The sequence below is a fragment of the Mobula birostris genome, chromosome 3 (assembly GCF_030028105.1).
Source record: "Mobula birostris isolate sMobBir1 chromosome 3, sMobBir1.hap1, whole genome shotgun sequence".
Lineage (NCBI taxonomy): Eukaryota > Metazoa > Chordata > Chondrichthyes > Myliobatiformes > Myliobatidae > Mobula > Mobula birostris.
In genome coordinates, this window is record NC_092372.1 from 171,375,343 (window position 1) to 171,390,485 (window position 15,143).

A 15,143-nucleotide genomic window follows, 5' to 3' on the forward strand; every position below is an offset into this window, starting at 1 on the left:
CCATCACTGAAATGTTCCCACAACCTATGGACTCATTTTTAAGGACACCTCGTCTCAAGTTCTCGATATTTGGTGCTTATTTATTGTTATTATTTCCTCTTTCTTTTTGTATTTGAACAATTTGTTGTCTTTTGCACATTGGCTGTACGCCCAGTTGGTGCAGTCTTTCATGATTCTATTATGGTTATTGGATTTATTGAGTATGCCTGCAAGAAAATGAATCTTAGTGTTGTATATTGTGACATATTTATACTATGATAATAAATTTACTTTGAACTTTGATTTCAAAATCCAATCATGATTCAAATATGAAAATTATTTTCTATGTATTTATTTTATGTTGTATGATTTAATTTAGTCACTTATTAACCAATTAAAAAAGTCAAGTGCAAATGGTTGTGTCCAATTCAGCTGTGGCCTTCAGGCATTTCTTGCTGAGAACTGCAACTTAGAAAAAAAAGTTTGAAGGTGGAACTATAACTTCTTTTGTTATGAATTCTGGCACTCAAAGCCTAACTTTTCTAATCATGCACTTTGCGCAATTTTACTTATTATCCCGAAGAAGATTAATAGCTAGAGTTCTGAAATTTTCCTCTAACTTCAATGTAATTTAGCAAATCTGTAGAATGTGATTCTAATGTGACTGGCTTCATCATAAATATTTTTTGCTATTAAATTTGTCTTGTTTATTCATTAATTTCTTTGTGCAAATGTGTTTATCAGCTTTGGATCCTGTGTGGGAAAATAATCCCTTTTTAATTGCTTGTGTTGTACAAAGGAAGTTGATTTTATGTTCTACCAGTTTTGCAGTCAGTCTACATCATTATTCTGGCAGTAATGTAAACAAATATACAAGTTCCTAATGATGATGTCCCAGATTTTGATGGGTTGCCCAGCAGTTGCGCAGCACATTACCCACGTGTGTCAGCAGTTTTAGGGCATATCCAGATATAGATACTGTAATCTTAAAATTGCTAACTGATATCTGTCTATAGTTTTATGTTACAAAAATGTGTCTTCTCTGACATTGCTTAACAGCATTCACTGTTCAGAAGAATATATATGCATACATGTGCACATGTATTTTGAGAAGACGATGTAGTTCTGCAGCTTTCATGTTTAAATATTATACATGGGTTCTTTGTGCAAGTTTGTGATCAAAATTACAGGTTTTAAATAACTCTGATATACTCAAACTTGGAATTTCTTCATTAGATCTGCTTTGAAATATATCTTATGGCACAGAATAAGAGGAGTTCCTTTGCGTTATCACATTAAGCACACTGGTCAATATTTTTGCCTTGAGAGCAAGATAAAGTGGCTCTCAAGGATATTTCAGCAGAACCTGAAACTTCAGTCTCCTTTGCTGGTGTTCAAAAACTGTGAAGAACCATGTAGATTTATAATTTACTCAAGTGCTTCAATGCTTTTTGAATCTTAATCCACCAATCTTAAATGACAGTCTTAGCCACGATGCTGATGGCGATATTTAGCAGGCAGCTCACAAAACTTCTAGATTTACTTCTTCTAAACTACTACCACTGCAGCCTTCAGCCTGTAATTTCCCTTTAAGGAACGTAGTACTTTTAAACCTCCTAAACAAATTATCAATTTTATGGTATCCTGAAGGACTTGGCAGACTTGACTCTCAGATATCAAGTTACGGCACCTTTAAGTGAATGAAATTCAGCTATTGCCATGATTGGCAGTGGGGAGTACTCCAAGCCAGACTAAAACGGTAGGGTTTATAACTTCCTCTACCCAGTATCTTGTTAGCAAATGTACAGTCACTGAAAGACCTCAGGACAAGACTGGTGTATCGGAGGGAAATGAGGGATGCTTCCTCTGTTTCATGGAGACATGGCTCACTTTGGACAAGTTGGATATGGCAGTCAGCCTTGAGGGCTTCTCGATCCACTAGATGGACTGCTGATTCAGAGGCCAAAAGGTCGGAGACTGTGTTTCATGACAAACTCCTTGTTGGGCTCAGAATTAGCGGTCTTGTTGCACCCTTCTTCTCCCGTTCTAGAACATCTAATGTTGAGTGCTGTCAGTTCTACTTACCTAGAGAGTTCTCCGTGATCCTGACTGCGGTTTACATACCACTAGTGGCTGATATTAAGCAAGCACTCGATGTACTGAGGGTCGCGATAAGTAAACAAAAACAGCTTACCCCAAGGCTATTCATATAGGCCCATTGCCAGAGACTTCAATCAAGCTTGCTTGAAGAATTCTCTGCCTAATTATCATCAGTATATCACTTGCTGATCAACTGGCTGTAGAGTTCCAACACACTCGACCACTACTACACTTCCACAACGAATGCCTTCCGTTCCATCCCTAGACAGTATTTTGGAATATCTGAACATCTGCCTGTTGTCCTCCTACCTGCATACAGGCAGAGGTGAAAGAGCAAAACTCCAGATGTAAGGACATTGAAGATGTGGTTGCAGGAAGCAGAGGAGCAGTCGGGGGGCTGCTTCAAGTCGGTGGACTGGGTTATGTTTACGGACTCATCAGAGGAACAGAATGCATATGCCATGGTTGCCATGGACTTTATGAAGTCCATCATGCACAAGTGTGTCCCTACAAAGTCATTTAGAGTTTTCCCCAACATGAACCAGGAGATCTGCAATCTGCTGAGGGCCAGATCAGTGGCATTCAGTCAAGAAAAGTACAAGAGGTCTGGGTATGACCTCAGGAAAGCTATCTCACAGACGACACGGCAATTCCGAACCAAACTGGAATCACAGAAGGATGCTTGATTGCTGTGGCAGGGCTTGAATGCTGTCACCTTCTTCAAAGTAAAATCAAGTGATACGTGTGACGAACAAGAGGAATTCTGCAGATGCTGGAAATCCAAGCAACACACACAAAATGTTGTGGGAACTCAGCAGGCCAGGCAGCAGCTAGGGAAAAGAGTAAACAGTCACATTTCGGGTCAAGACCCTTCATCATGACTGGGGAAAAAAGATGGGGGGAGGGGAGGGAGAAATGCAAGGTAGTAGGTGATGGGTGAAACCGGGAGGGGGAAGGGATGGGTGATAAAGAGCTGTGAAGTCAATTGTGAGAAAGATCAGGGGGTAGAGAAGGGAGAATCTGATAGGAGAGAACAGAAGGACCATGGAAAAAAGGAAAAGGGGAGGAGCACCAGAGGGAGGTGATGGGCAGGTAATGGGATAAATTGAGAGAGGGAAATGAGAATTGGGAATTGGTAAGGGGGGGCATTACTGGAAGCATTATTTGCCTAAGATAAGCTTATGTTCTAAATACATGATTTTATGCAAATTATTTGAGATTTTACTTCCACTTGATTTCCAGCATTTGCAGAATTTCTTGTGTTTGGTATTGTCTACAGTTGTTTAAAACAATAGTAAAAAGCAGCTCTCACTGTCAGCTATTGAGTTAATCTGGTGAATATAGATTCATACACTGTTAAAAATTTCTTATTACCCGCCATTTCTCAGTGAGGACATAAATATGAAAATCACAATTGGTCTTTAATGCCTTTATATATGTTAGAAAGGGGATAATTAAGTCTGTTCATGTCTCTATGTGCACACATATATGTTAAGAAAGTGATCCAGTTATGCAGGTTTCATATTTAAATTTACACAAGGGTCTTCTTTGTGCAAGACTGTGACCAAAATTCCAGACATTGAATAATTTTGCTCTATTATTAAACTTGTGAATTTCTTCATTGGATCTGAAATGTGATTTATTGCACAAAAGAAGCATCTTTGCATGATTACCATAAGTACAATGGGCAGTATATTCCCTTTGAGATGAGCATAACATAGACAACAGTGATCTAAAGTCAAGGTATGCAGTTTGCTCTGTAAGGAATTTGTGCATTGTTGCCCAATAATAAATAAAGGGCCATGATGCCCTATATATGCACTACACATGTATTATTTCTACAGTGCAATAATGGTAATGGTAGTGTAATGATTATGTGGTAATTCAGATTCCTTGATGGTGCCTTCATTAAAATTGCAGAGGGCCCAAGTTTGAATTCCATAACAGCATTTTACCAGTTCCTAGAATTATTCCTCTTGCCTTCACTTTTCATTCCACCATTTTCCCATCCAGTTGCTATCTTCAACACCTCAGGTGGGATGCTACCACCAGGCATATGTTCCCCTCTCCTTCAGCATTCCAATGGGACTGTACCTTCCAGGATGATTTATTACATTCTTCTGTCCTCCTCTGTTGTTGCACAGTCTTGTGGAACTGCAGGAGATGCCTGCCCTCTTACCACCACCTTTTCTATCATCTGGGGTTGCAAATCCACTTTCCATGTGAAATAGTGATATACTTCTTCCAATAAGTACCGTCAACTCAGTGAATACAATGTGGTCGCTTCTATTTTGGAGGAACCAAATGCATGTTGGGCAATTGCATTGCAAAACATTTCCGTCCAAAAATGGGATCTGGATCCTCTTGTTGCCAAATGAGAAATTATACTTGGAATTTTGAAACTGCATTCATTGCTGTCACACTCCCACCTTGATCCCTTTAATCCATTGTCTCTTACACTCTTCCATAGAAGCTCAATGTAACACCATCTCATCTGTGACTGTACATATAACAGACTTTCAGATTTCGTAACTTCAAATAATCAGCATTCTAGCAATTTTATGTCCTGTATTACTCCTTAATTCCTTTGGTAATTTAAGATTGTTGTATCTCATTTCCACACAAGATATTTTTGTTACTTTGCACTTTCACCTTTTTCATCTTTTCAGTACTCTTCCCTTTCTATTTCTTAAACCTCTCCCCTCCATTGTTCACCCAGTGGAAAAACAAGCTGGACAGTCAGGGACTTGGGCTATATGTTTTTCCTTTGTGACTATGTTTTTTTGAAATCGTAACCATATGTGCTACATGCAGTGTGCTGCGTGCTGTTGACTATGTGTGTTTCACCTTGGCCAGGAAGAATGTTATTTCGCTTGGCTAAATTCATGTTTGGTTGAATGAGAAATAAACTTAAACTTGAACTTTTCACAGTTCTGATGAATGACTTTGAGCTGAAACCTTAATCCTGTTTCTCTACCAATGCAGTCTCACTTACTTTCTGAAAATATCCAGCTTTTCTGTCAATATGAATCCAAATTTTGTGATAATGCTTTAAAACAAATTAAAACTAAAAAAATGAATTGTTTAGAAAACAGATAACAATGAATTTACTGAGTTGCTGCAAGATTGTAATGGCCTTCAGGAAAGGAAATATTCTATCTTTAGCCACTGTGATCTTCAGTCCCATGACAATTTTGATAATCTTAGTTGTTCTGAAATGTCTCTGATAATCATTCCATTATGTGTCAGGTTGAGAAATAAATCTTGACTTTTCCAGCATCGTTTATTTCAAGGGGATAAATAAAAAGGTATTTTTTGTCATTTTTATAAATGCTGTGTTAACAATCACTGTCATGGGTATGCCTCCGTAATATTCAAAGTATGGCAACATTCATAATGCCACAAATTGCATCTAACCCACTAACTTGATGTAATGTTGTGTAAACGTTGCATTTGATTTATTTTTCAGGATCTGAAGGATGAAAAGAAGAAAGCGAGGATGGCGGCTGCCAGGGCAGTACTAGAAAAGTGTACAATGATGCTTCTTACAGCCTCAAAGGTAACCACTCGGTGGGCAAAATCACCCTATTTGCAACTTGGTATCCTCAGCTTTATTTGTTTACTTCTGATTTAAAAAAAAAATTATTATTGAGCTATTTGGTGCTGCGGATTGATCCTGAAGAAGTTGATGATCTTTAGTTATAAAACAAGTGACTAATGAGATGTGGAATTATTTTGGCAGGAAACTTTGACTTTGAACTGTAATTGTGACTAGTTTATGTGTCATTTCACTTGGTAATGTATTGAAACACTGCACAGATTGCTGTCCAGTTGATAAATAGGCTGATCATTCACTAAAAACCCGAAGAATCATATTTTCTCTTATTGCAGTTTGAAATCTTTTAAAATGATCCTGCTGAAGATCTATTTGACTATAGAATGGAATTAAAACTTGGGTTGCTGGAAATTCAAAAAAGGTTTGGTAACTTTTTGAAAGAAAATGGTAATCTCCTGATTTTGAATTTGGAATTGCTGCCTGTTGCTCCTAATCTAACAGGAAGCAGTCTGGAAATATCCACCATGATGCTGCATACACACTACCTCTTCTAACTGTCTTATTTGATTACTGGAGTTCACCATCTCTTGTGAAATACAACCTTCAGGAATTTGTCACGAATACTATCGATCCCAGTTGTCCTACTGTTAGGTAAGCCCTATAATATGGGGTTTCCCATCTCCTGATTAATATCCTTTTCAGACTTTCTACAGTAATTGCATAGTTGTATTGAGGAATTTGTTTAACTTTGCCTGTATGGGCTCTTACCTCCTTCTGACTCAAGCTCAGCAGGATATTGGCTGCTGGCATTCCCTAGTTTCAGAAAGAGCACTGCTTTCCTTAGTTATTAGCATTAAATGTGAATAGATTATTTAGCATAATATTGTGTGTAAATTTATCCTTGGGGCTGAAAGGTGCGGCTGGGTCTGCTTCATCTCGCTCATTACCCTTGTCTCATGACATGTTGCATCATAATCAAGCTCCAAGCAATTCTTGTTCTCACTGAAGAGGCTTCGTGTACTTTAATGGCCCTCTTGTTTTCTTTTAACTGTTGCACTTGTCTTTACGGTTACCATAAGGATGTGTTGTTGAGTGATAGAGCAGCTAACATGCTCTGACTTCAGTTTGTGTCTCAGCTGTATAAACAAGGAAATCATCATGGGTTGTCAAGTCTGTCTGTCCAGCTGCCACACAAGTCTTTGTACAAACTTAGTTGTCACCAATATACTCTTCTGGAAAAACATTTGAATCAGTTGTTTGTAGCACTGAGCCCTTTAGACTTTTTATTACATGGCCTCTTTTTGCTCTTATCTTTATCTTCATTTTCATCTCTCTTTCACTTCCTGCTGCATTCATCCCATGCAAGAGTCAGAGGAATCTCTTTCCCGAAATTTCTTAAAAGCTGCATTTTGTAAATCTCAGCTCTTTGGCCTCTGGCCATTGATTTGCCATGATAACTCTATGTTTCAGTTGCTCCTACACCTTTTGTTTTTAATATCTTTATATCAAAAGAATTTACTTTGTTTTCAATTTTTTCATTGTCACATTGCCCTGAGGTTCACTGTCTTATTCCAAAAAATGTCCGTACATCAGACAAATAGATATAGATTTAGCCATCAATCACCTGATCTACCGGAACCTTGTGTCTCCTTTCTCTGCTTTCATTTATCAGAACTCTGCAACTCATGGAGATCAAAGAGTAACTAGCAAATTCTTTCCTCTATTTCCTTAATCCCTTCCCTTACTTTCTTAGCCCCTTACATTCTTGCTCCCAACAGAATAAAGTACAAAGTACATATATTATCAAAGTATGTCTCCTTTATACAACCTTGAAATTTGTCTCCTTACAAGCAATAACAAAACAAAGAAGCCCAATAGAACCCATTAAAAGAAGACTGTCAAACACCTGATGGCCAGAGAGAAAAATAAAAATTGTGCAAACAATAAAAATAAGCAAATTACATTCAGAATTGAAGTTCACGAAAATGCGCCATCACTGCAGCCAATTCAGAAGCCCACAAACACATTAGAAAATCTTCCAGTGAACATCTCGTTAAGGGCAACTTGCCACAAAGATCATTTGTTGAAACACTCTTTTGGAATTCTTCTTAGCTACAGTACTCAAGGTCTCCCTGTGTCCTGGCACAAACATACAAATGTCGCCAGCTATTTTTCTGTCATTCACACATAATTGCAATGAATTCATTTTGTTTGCAAAACGTCCTTCCTGCTACCATAAAAATATTTTCATCTAACTGCTTATATCCATTATCCATTTGAGATTGTGTAAGGTTCCTTGGTCTTTGGATCTGTACATTTATTTTTGAAAGTATTATTCCTGTACCATAACCATTGTCTCCTATATCCTTGCATGCAGTATCCCTACCCACAACTTTCTGTTATGTTCCCAACATCCTTGAACATCTCATTGCCTCTTAAATCCAGGTAGCCAGAAGGGGATACTGCTAACTCATAAGTTCATACACAGATCCATGTTGGAGCTAAGATTTAATGACTGATAATAATTTCCTTATTTGTACTGCTGGGACACCAACTCAAAATGGAGCATGTTAGCTCCACAATCACTCATTTTCAGTTCTGAATATACCCAGTAATTTTAATACTTTTTTCCCGAACAATGAAATAGCCCAAATCAAATGGCTATCTAAATATGATTGATACAGTATTGGTGTTTTCTACTGTGTCCTGCTCAGCCTTTCTGTAGCCACTAATATTTTGTCCATTGAAACCCCTTCCTTTGTGGCTAGAACGTCTCAGCTTTAGGGATCTTATGGAACCCTTCAATTAAACCTTTGTTTTGCTGCTTTTTGCTTTATAGATGATTACAGTTTCTCTTGGAGTACTGATTCCATGGAAATTTCTCTATCATTTTTGCCATTTTTAAATTTTAATTAGACTTTGCCATTATCTGCCTCCAGACTTAAACTAGTCTTAACACCCCTTTGCAAATCCAATCTGACTTCAGCAAGTATATCTCACTGCAGAAACTCAGCGTTCCCTTCTATAGTCTCCTCTCTTCCTTTTCACTGCCGCGATTTCAATAACCTTATAATTTTGATGTTGCAAAGCCTACGTTGAAAATAGATTATGATGTCAAATTTTACTGTTACTATTTTCCTGCACATGATTCCCCCCTCACCTTCTCATTCCAGCTTCTGTCCACTTCCTTTCCAATCCTGATGAAGGGTCTTGGCCCAAAACATCAACTGTTATTCCCCTCTATAGATGCTACCTGACTTGCTGAGTTCGTCCAGCATTTTGTGTGTGTTGCTCAAAATTTTCAGCAAAATCTCATGTGTTAATAGTCTGTAATACTCATGTTCTTGTCTGTACATATGCATCCAGCATTGAGCTGGGGAAGATCCTATCAGGCCTTAGGGTCCTCTACAACTTAATACACTTTAAGAGAGCCATCACCTCCTAATTCTTGATATCAGCATGCCCTGGAATTATCCATGTCACATGCCACGTGCTAGTCAGAGTAGAAATAGGAGGATATTTCAGATGAATACGTGGCTTGAAAAATGGTGCAAGGGGGAGGGATTCAAATTTCTGGGGCATTGGAACCAGTTCTGGAGGAGGTGGGACCGGTACAAACAGGACAGTCTGCACCTGGGCTGGACTGGAACCAATGTCCTGGGGGAGCGTTTGCTACTGTTGTTCAGGAGGATTTAAACTAATGTGGCAGGGGGATGGGAACAAGTACAGAGAGACAGAGGGGTGTAAAATGAGGGTAGAAGCAAAAAGTAGTAAGGTGAAAAGTAAAAGTGGCAGGCTGGCAAATCCAGGGCAAAAATCAAAAAGGGCCACTTTTCAACATAATTGTATAAGGGCTAAGAGTGTTGTAAAAGCAAGCCTGAAGGCTTTGTGTGTCAATACAAGGAGCATTCGTAACAAGGTGGATGAATTGAATGTGCAGATAGATATTAATGAATATGATATAGTTGGGATCACAGAGACATGGCTCCAGGGTGACCAAGGATGGGAGCTCAACATTCAGGGATATTCAGTATTCAGGAGGGATAGACATGAAAGAAAAGGAGGTGGGGTGGCATTGCTGGTTAGAGAGGAGATTAATGCAATAGAAAGGAAGGACGTTAGCCAGGAGGATGTGGAATCGATATGGGTAGAACTGCATAACACTAAGGGGCAGAAAACACTGGTGGGAGTTGTGTACAGGCCACCTAACAGTAGTAGTGAGGTTGGGGATGGCATTAAGCAGGAAATTAGAAATGCATGCAATAAAGGAACAGCAGTTATAATGGGTGACTTCAATCTACATATAGATTGGGTGAACCAAATTGGTAAGGGTGCTGAGGAAGAGGATTTCTTGGAACGTATGCAGGATGGTTTTCTGAACCAACATGTCGAGGAACCAACTAGACAGCAGGCCATTCTAGACTGGGTATTGAGCAATGAGGAAGGGTTAGTTAGCAATCTTGTCATGCGAGGCCCCTTGGGTAAGAGTGACCATAATATGGTGGAATTCTTCATTAAGATGGAGAGTGACATAGTTAATTCAGAAACAAAGGTTCTGAACTTAAAGAAGGGTAACTTCGAAGGTATGAGACGTGAATTAGCTAAGATAGACTTAAATGATACTTAAAGGGTTGACAGTGGATATGCAATGGCAAGCATTTAAAAATTGCATGGATGAACTACAACAATTGTTCATCCCAGTTTGGCAAAAGAATAAACCAGGGAAGGTAGTGCATCCGTGGCTGACAGGGAAATTAGGGATAGTATCAATTCCAAAGAAGAAACCTACAAATTAGCCAGAAAAAGCAGCACACCTGAGGACTGGGAGAAATTCAGAGTCCAGCAGAGGAGGACAAAGGGCTTAATTAGGAAAGGGAAAAAAGATTATGAGAGAAAACTGGCCGGGAACATAAAAACTGACTGTAAAAGCTTTTATAGATATGTAAAAAGAAAAAGAGTGGTTAAGACAAATGTAGGTCCCCTACAGACAGAAACAGATGAATTGATTATGGGGAGCAAGGACATGGCAGACCAATTGAATAACTACTTTGGTTCTGTCTTCACTAAGGAGGACATAAATAATCTTCTGGAAATAGTAGGGGACAGAGGGTCCAGTGAGATGGAGGAACTGAGGGAAATACATGTTGGTAGGGAAGTGGTGTTAGGTAAATTGAAGGGATTAAAGGCAGATAAATCCCCAGGGCCAGATGGTCTGCATCCCAGAGTGCTTAAGGAAGTAGCCCAAGAAATAGTAGATGCATTAGTGATAATTTTTCAAAATGCTTTAGATTCTGGACTAGTTCCTGAGGATTGGAGGGTGGCTAATGTAACCCCGTTTTTAAAAAAGGAGGGAGAGGCAAACCGGGGAATTATAGACCCGTAAACCTGACATCAGTGGTGGGGAAAATGCTAGAGTCAGTAATCAAAGATGTGATAACAGCACATTTGGAAAGCGGTGAAATCATCGGACAAAGTCAGCATGGATTTGTGAAAGGAAAATCATGTCTGACGAATCTCACAGAATTTTTTGAGGATGTAACTAGTAGATGGATAGGGGAGGACCAGTGGATGTGGTATATTTGGATTTTCAAAAGGCTTTTGACAAGGTCCCACACGGGAGATTAGTGTGCCAACTTAAAGCACACGTTATTGGGGGTATGGTATTGATGTGGATAGAGAATTGGTTGGCAGACAGGAAGCAAAGAGTGGGAATAAACGGGACCTTTTCAGAATGGCAGGCAGTGACTAGTGGGTACCGCAAGGCTCAGTGCTGCGACCCCAGTTGTTTACAATATATATTAATGACTTAGATGAGGGAATTAAATACAGCATCTCCAAGTTTGCGGATGACACGAAGCTGGAGGGCAGTGTTAGCTGTGAGGAGGATGCAGGGTGACTTGGATAGGTTAGGTGAAGTGGGCAAGTTCATGGCAGATGCAATTGAATGTGGATAAATGTGAGGTTATCCATTTTGGTGGCAAAAACAGGAAAACAGATTATTATCTGAATAGTGGCCGATTAGGAAAAGGGGAGGTGCAATGAGACCTGGGTATCATTATACACCAGTCATTGAAAGTGGGCATGCAGGTACAGCAGGCGGTGAAAAAGGCGAATGGTATGCTGGCATTCATAGCAAGAGGATTCGAGTACAGGAGCAGGGAGGTACTACTGCAGTTGTACGAGGCCTTGGTGAGACTACACCTGGAGTATTGTGTGCAGTTTTGGTCCCCTAATCTGAGGAAAGACACGCTTGCCATAGAGGGAGTACAAAGAAGGTTCACCAGATTGATTCCTGGGATGGCAGGACTTTCATATGATGAAAGACTGGATCAACTAGGCTTATACTCATTGGAATTTAGAAGATTGAGGGGGGATCTTATTGAAATGTATAAAATCCTAAAGGGATTGGACAGGCTAGATGCAGGAAGGTTGTTCCCGATGTTGGGGAAGTCCAGAACAAGGGGTCACAGCTTGAGGATAAAGTGGAAGCCTTTTAGGACCGAGAGGAGGAAAAACTTCTTCACACAGAGAGTGGTGAATCTGTGGAATTCTCTGCCACAGGAAACAGTTGAGGCCAGTTCATTGGCTATATTTAAGAGGGAGTTAGATATGGCCCTTGTGGCTAATGGGATCAGGGGGTATGGAGGGAAGGCTGGTACAGGGTTCTGAGTTGGATGATCAGCCATGATCATACTGAATGGCTGTGCAGGCTCGAAGGGCTGAATGGCCTACTCCCGCACCTATTTTCTATGTTTCTATAGAAGTTTGCCAAGGTTTTAAATGTCAAGCTGATCTTCACAATCTTCTAAGGAAGTAGAGGTGTTGCAGTGCTTTCTCCGTAATTGCATTTATGTTCTGAGCCCAGGACAGGTCTTTTGAAATAATAATACTGAGGAAATTAAAGTTGCTGACCCCCTGCAGCACTGGTCCCTGATGAGGACTTTCATGACCTCCAATTTCCTCCACCTGAACTCAATGATCGTGTTCCCCCGACCTTGAACACTTTGATCGATCTTGCTCTTGGCATCTGAATAGTTTATTAGCAGCATTAGCAGCATCAACACCACAAATGGCTCACCTTCTCAGTCAGATTGCCAACAATGGTTTAATCGTGCTAATCTCACCCTTGTCTATTTTAACCCAATTTGTGCCAACCAGTGGATTCTATTAGATCAACTACCAACTGTGTCATTCGATGGAGTTCCATTTCATTTGTTGACAAGGCCTTTGTCACCCATTAATTTAGTTAGAGTGGTTTCATTGTTGTTATGACCTTGATTGAACACCTTCCCCAGACAAAGGCTCTCCACCTAGTAGAGACTATCATTTTCACTCAGTTCTTTTCTCCGTATCTCAAGGCAAGATATTCTCACTTATTTACTTTATCACCAGCTACAATGAGTGGCACTATATGCTTTCTGTTTTCTCAACTCCAACTCCCATTGCATCTCCATCTCTTCATCTCTGATTCCACATAAATTCCCTTCTCCAATTTCACAATAACTGAAGACCTTGTGATCCCCATGTTGTTTTATTCTTCTCATCATTTCAATGAGATAGGTCTGTCTGTTTTGACATCCTTGATTCAGTCTTCCACCTGAGCTTCTATTCCCTCTGTGTTCCTCCTGCTAGCAGGAGTAAGGGTGGAAGCTTCCCTCACTCACTTAAATCTGCCCTTCTGATGTCCCATTTTTCCGATTATCCAACTTCGTTCTTCATCCAGCTTAACATACCTGCAGTTGCATTTCTCTTCAACCATGCTTCCGTTGGAGTATCTCTCTAGTCTTAAATTTTCATCCCGAGGGAGTGTTTCTGATAGGGTTCTCATCTCCAGTCCCTTAAATCCACCTCGTACAGACTTAGTTGTGGCAGGGAACTAGTTTTGCCACTCACTGTGAGGCCAGGTTGGACCACAACCTCACTCCCATGTTCTCATACTGATTGCAGGATCATCTTGAAATTGCAATCTGTTCACAATTACTTCCTGGAGCCCCAGGGGTCAATCTGATTTACTCTCATTGAAGATGATGCACATGTTAAATTGTTCTGCATAAATTTATGGTTCCTCTAGTATGCTTTTGAAATGTAAATTCTGTAATATAGATCTAAATTATTTGAAATGTAAATTGTAATATGGTAGTAGAATTATGCTCTTCATTTGTGGTGACCCAGTTTGAGCAAGAAATTTAAAAGCTTTGGCATTAAAAATTAGAAAATAAAGTTGTCAAGTTTTGCAGGAGGCTAAAAACTACATGAAATTGAGTGAATTTTGACAGTTATCTGTGAAGATGGAAATTAATTAAATGCAACATGGGTATAGGTGATAGTGGTTAAGAACGAGACCTCAATGGCCAAAGAAATTAGTTATTTGGAAAGAATATACCTTTCCTGAATGTAAAATCATGAACAGAAGAAAATCTGCAGATGCTGGAAATCTATGCAACACACACAAAATGCTGGAGGAACTCAGCAGGCCAGGCAGCATCTGTGGAAAAGAATACAGTCAACGTTTTGGGCCGAGACCTTTCATCAGGACTGGTGAAAAAAGATGAGGAGTGAGAGTTAGAAGGCGGGAGTAGGGGAGAACAAAACACAATGTGATAGGTGAAACCATGAGGGGGAAAGGGTGAAGTAAAGTGCTGGGAAGTTGATTGGTGAAAGGCTGGAGAAGGGGGAGTCTGATAGCTGAGGACAGAAGGTTATGGAAGAAAGAAAAGGAGGAGGAGCACCAGAGAGAAGTGATGGGCAGGCAAGGAGATAAGGTGAGAGAGGGAAAAGGGGATGGGGAATGGTGAGGGGGTGCATTACCAGAAGTTTGAGAAATCGATGTTTATGCCATCAAATTGGAGGCTACCCAGACGGAATATAAGGTATCGGTCCTCCAGCCTGTATGTGGCCTCTGTGACAGTAGAGGAGGCCATGGACTGACATGTCGAAATGGGAAGTGGAATTAAAATGGGTGGCCACTGGGAGGGAGATCCAGCTTTTTCTGGCAGATGGAGTGTAGGTGCTCAGCGAAGCAGTCTCCCAATCTACGTCGGGCCTCACCAATATAAAGGAGGCCACACAGGGAGCATCGAACACAGTATATAACCCAACAGGCTCACAGGTGAAGTGTCACCTCACCTGGAAGGACTGTTTGGGGCCTTGAATAGTAGTGAGGGAGGAGGTATAGGGGCAGATGTAGCAGTTGTTCTGCTTGCGAGGATAAGTGCCAGGATAGAGTTCAGTGGGGAGGGATTAATGGACAAGGGGGTCACATAGGTGCGGAAAGCAGAAAGTTGCGGGGGGCGGTGTGAAAAGATCTGCTTGGTGGTGGGATCCCATTGGAGATGGTGGAAGTTCCGGAAAATTATGTGCTGGACGCAGACACTGGTGGGGTGGTAGGTGAGAACCAGAGGAACCCTATCTTTGATGGGGTGGAGGGCAGACTTGTGAGAGCAGAGTTTCCTGAATGTATGTTGATTCAATGAAAGTAAATGAAAGATTACCTAAAAAGTGTTCAAAT

General features: G+C 40.3%; 1 protein-coding gene across 3 annotated transcripts in view; it reads left to right on the forward strand.

Moving 5' to 3' along the window:
* Positions 1-15,143, forward strand: part of ctnnal1 (catenin (cadherin-associated protein), alpha-like 1) — a 325,158-nt gene that overhangs the window by 230,930 nt on the left and 79,085 nt on the right. For all 3 annotated transcript variants that reach the window (XM_072253686.1, XM_072253683.1, XM_072253684.1), the window contains one exon: positions 5,549-5,638. In XM_072253686.1, coding sequence (XP_072109787.1) covers positions 5,549-5,638 — 90 coding nt within the window. The remainder of the gene's footprint in view (positions 1-5,548; positions 5,639-15,143) is intronic.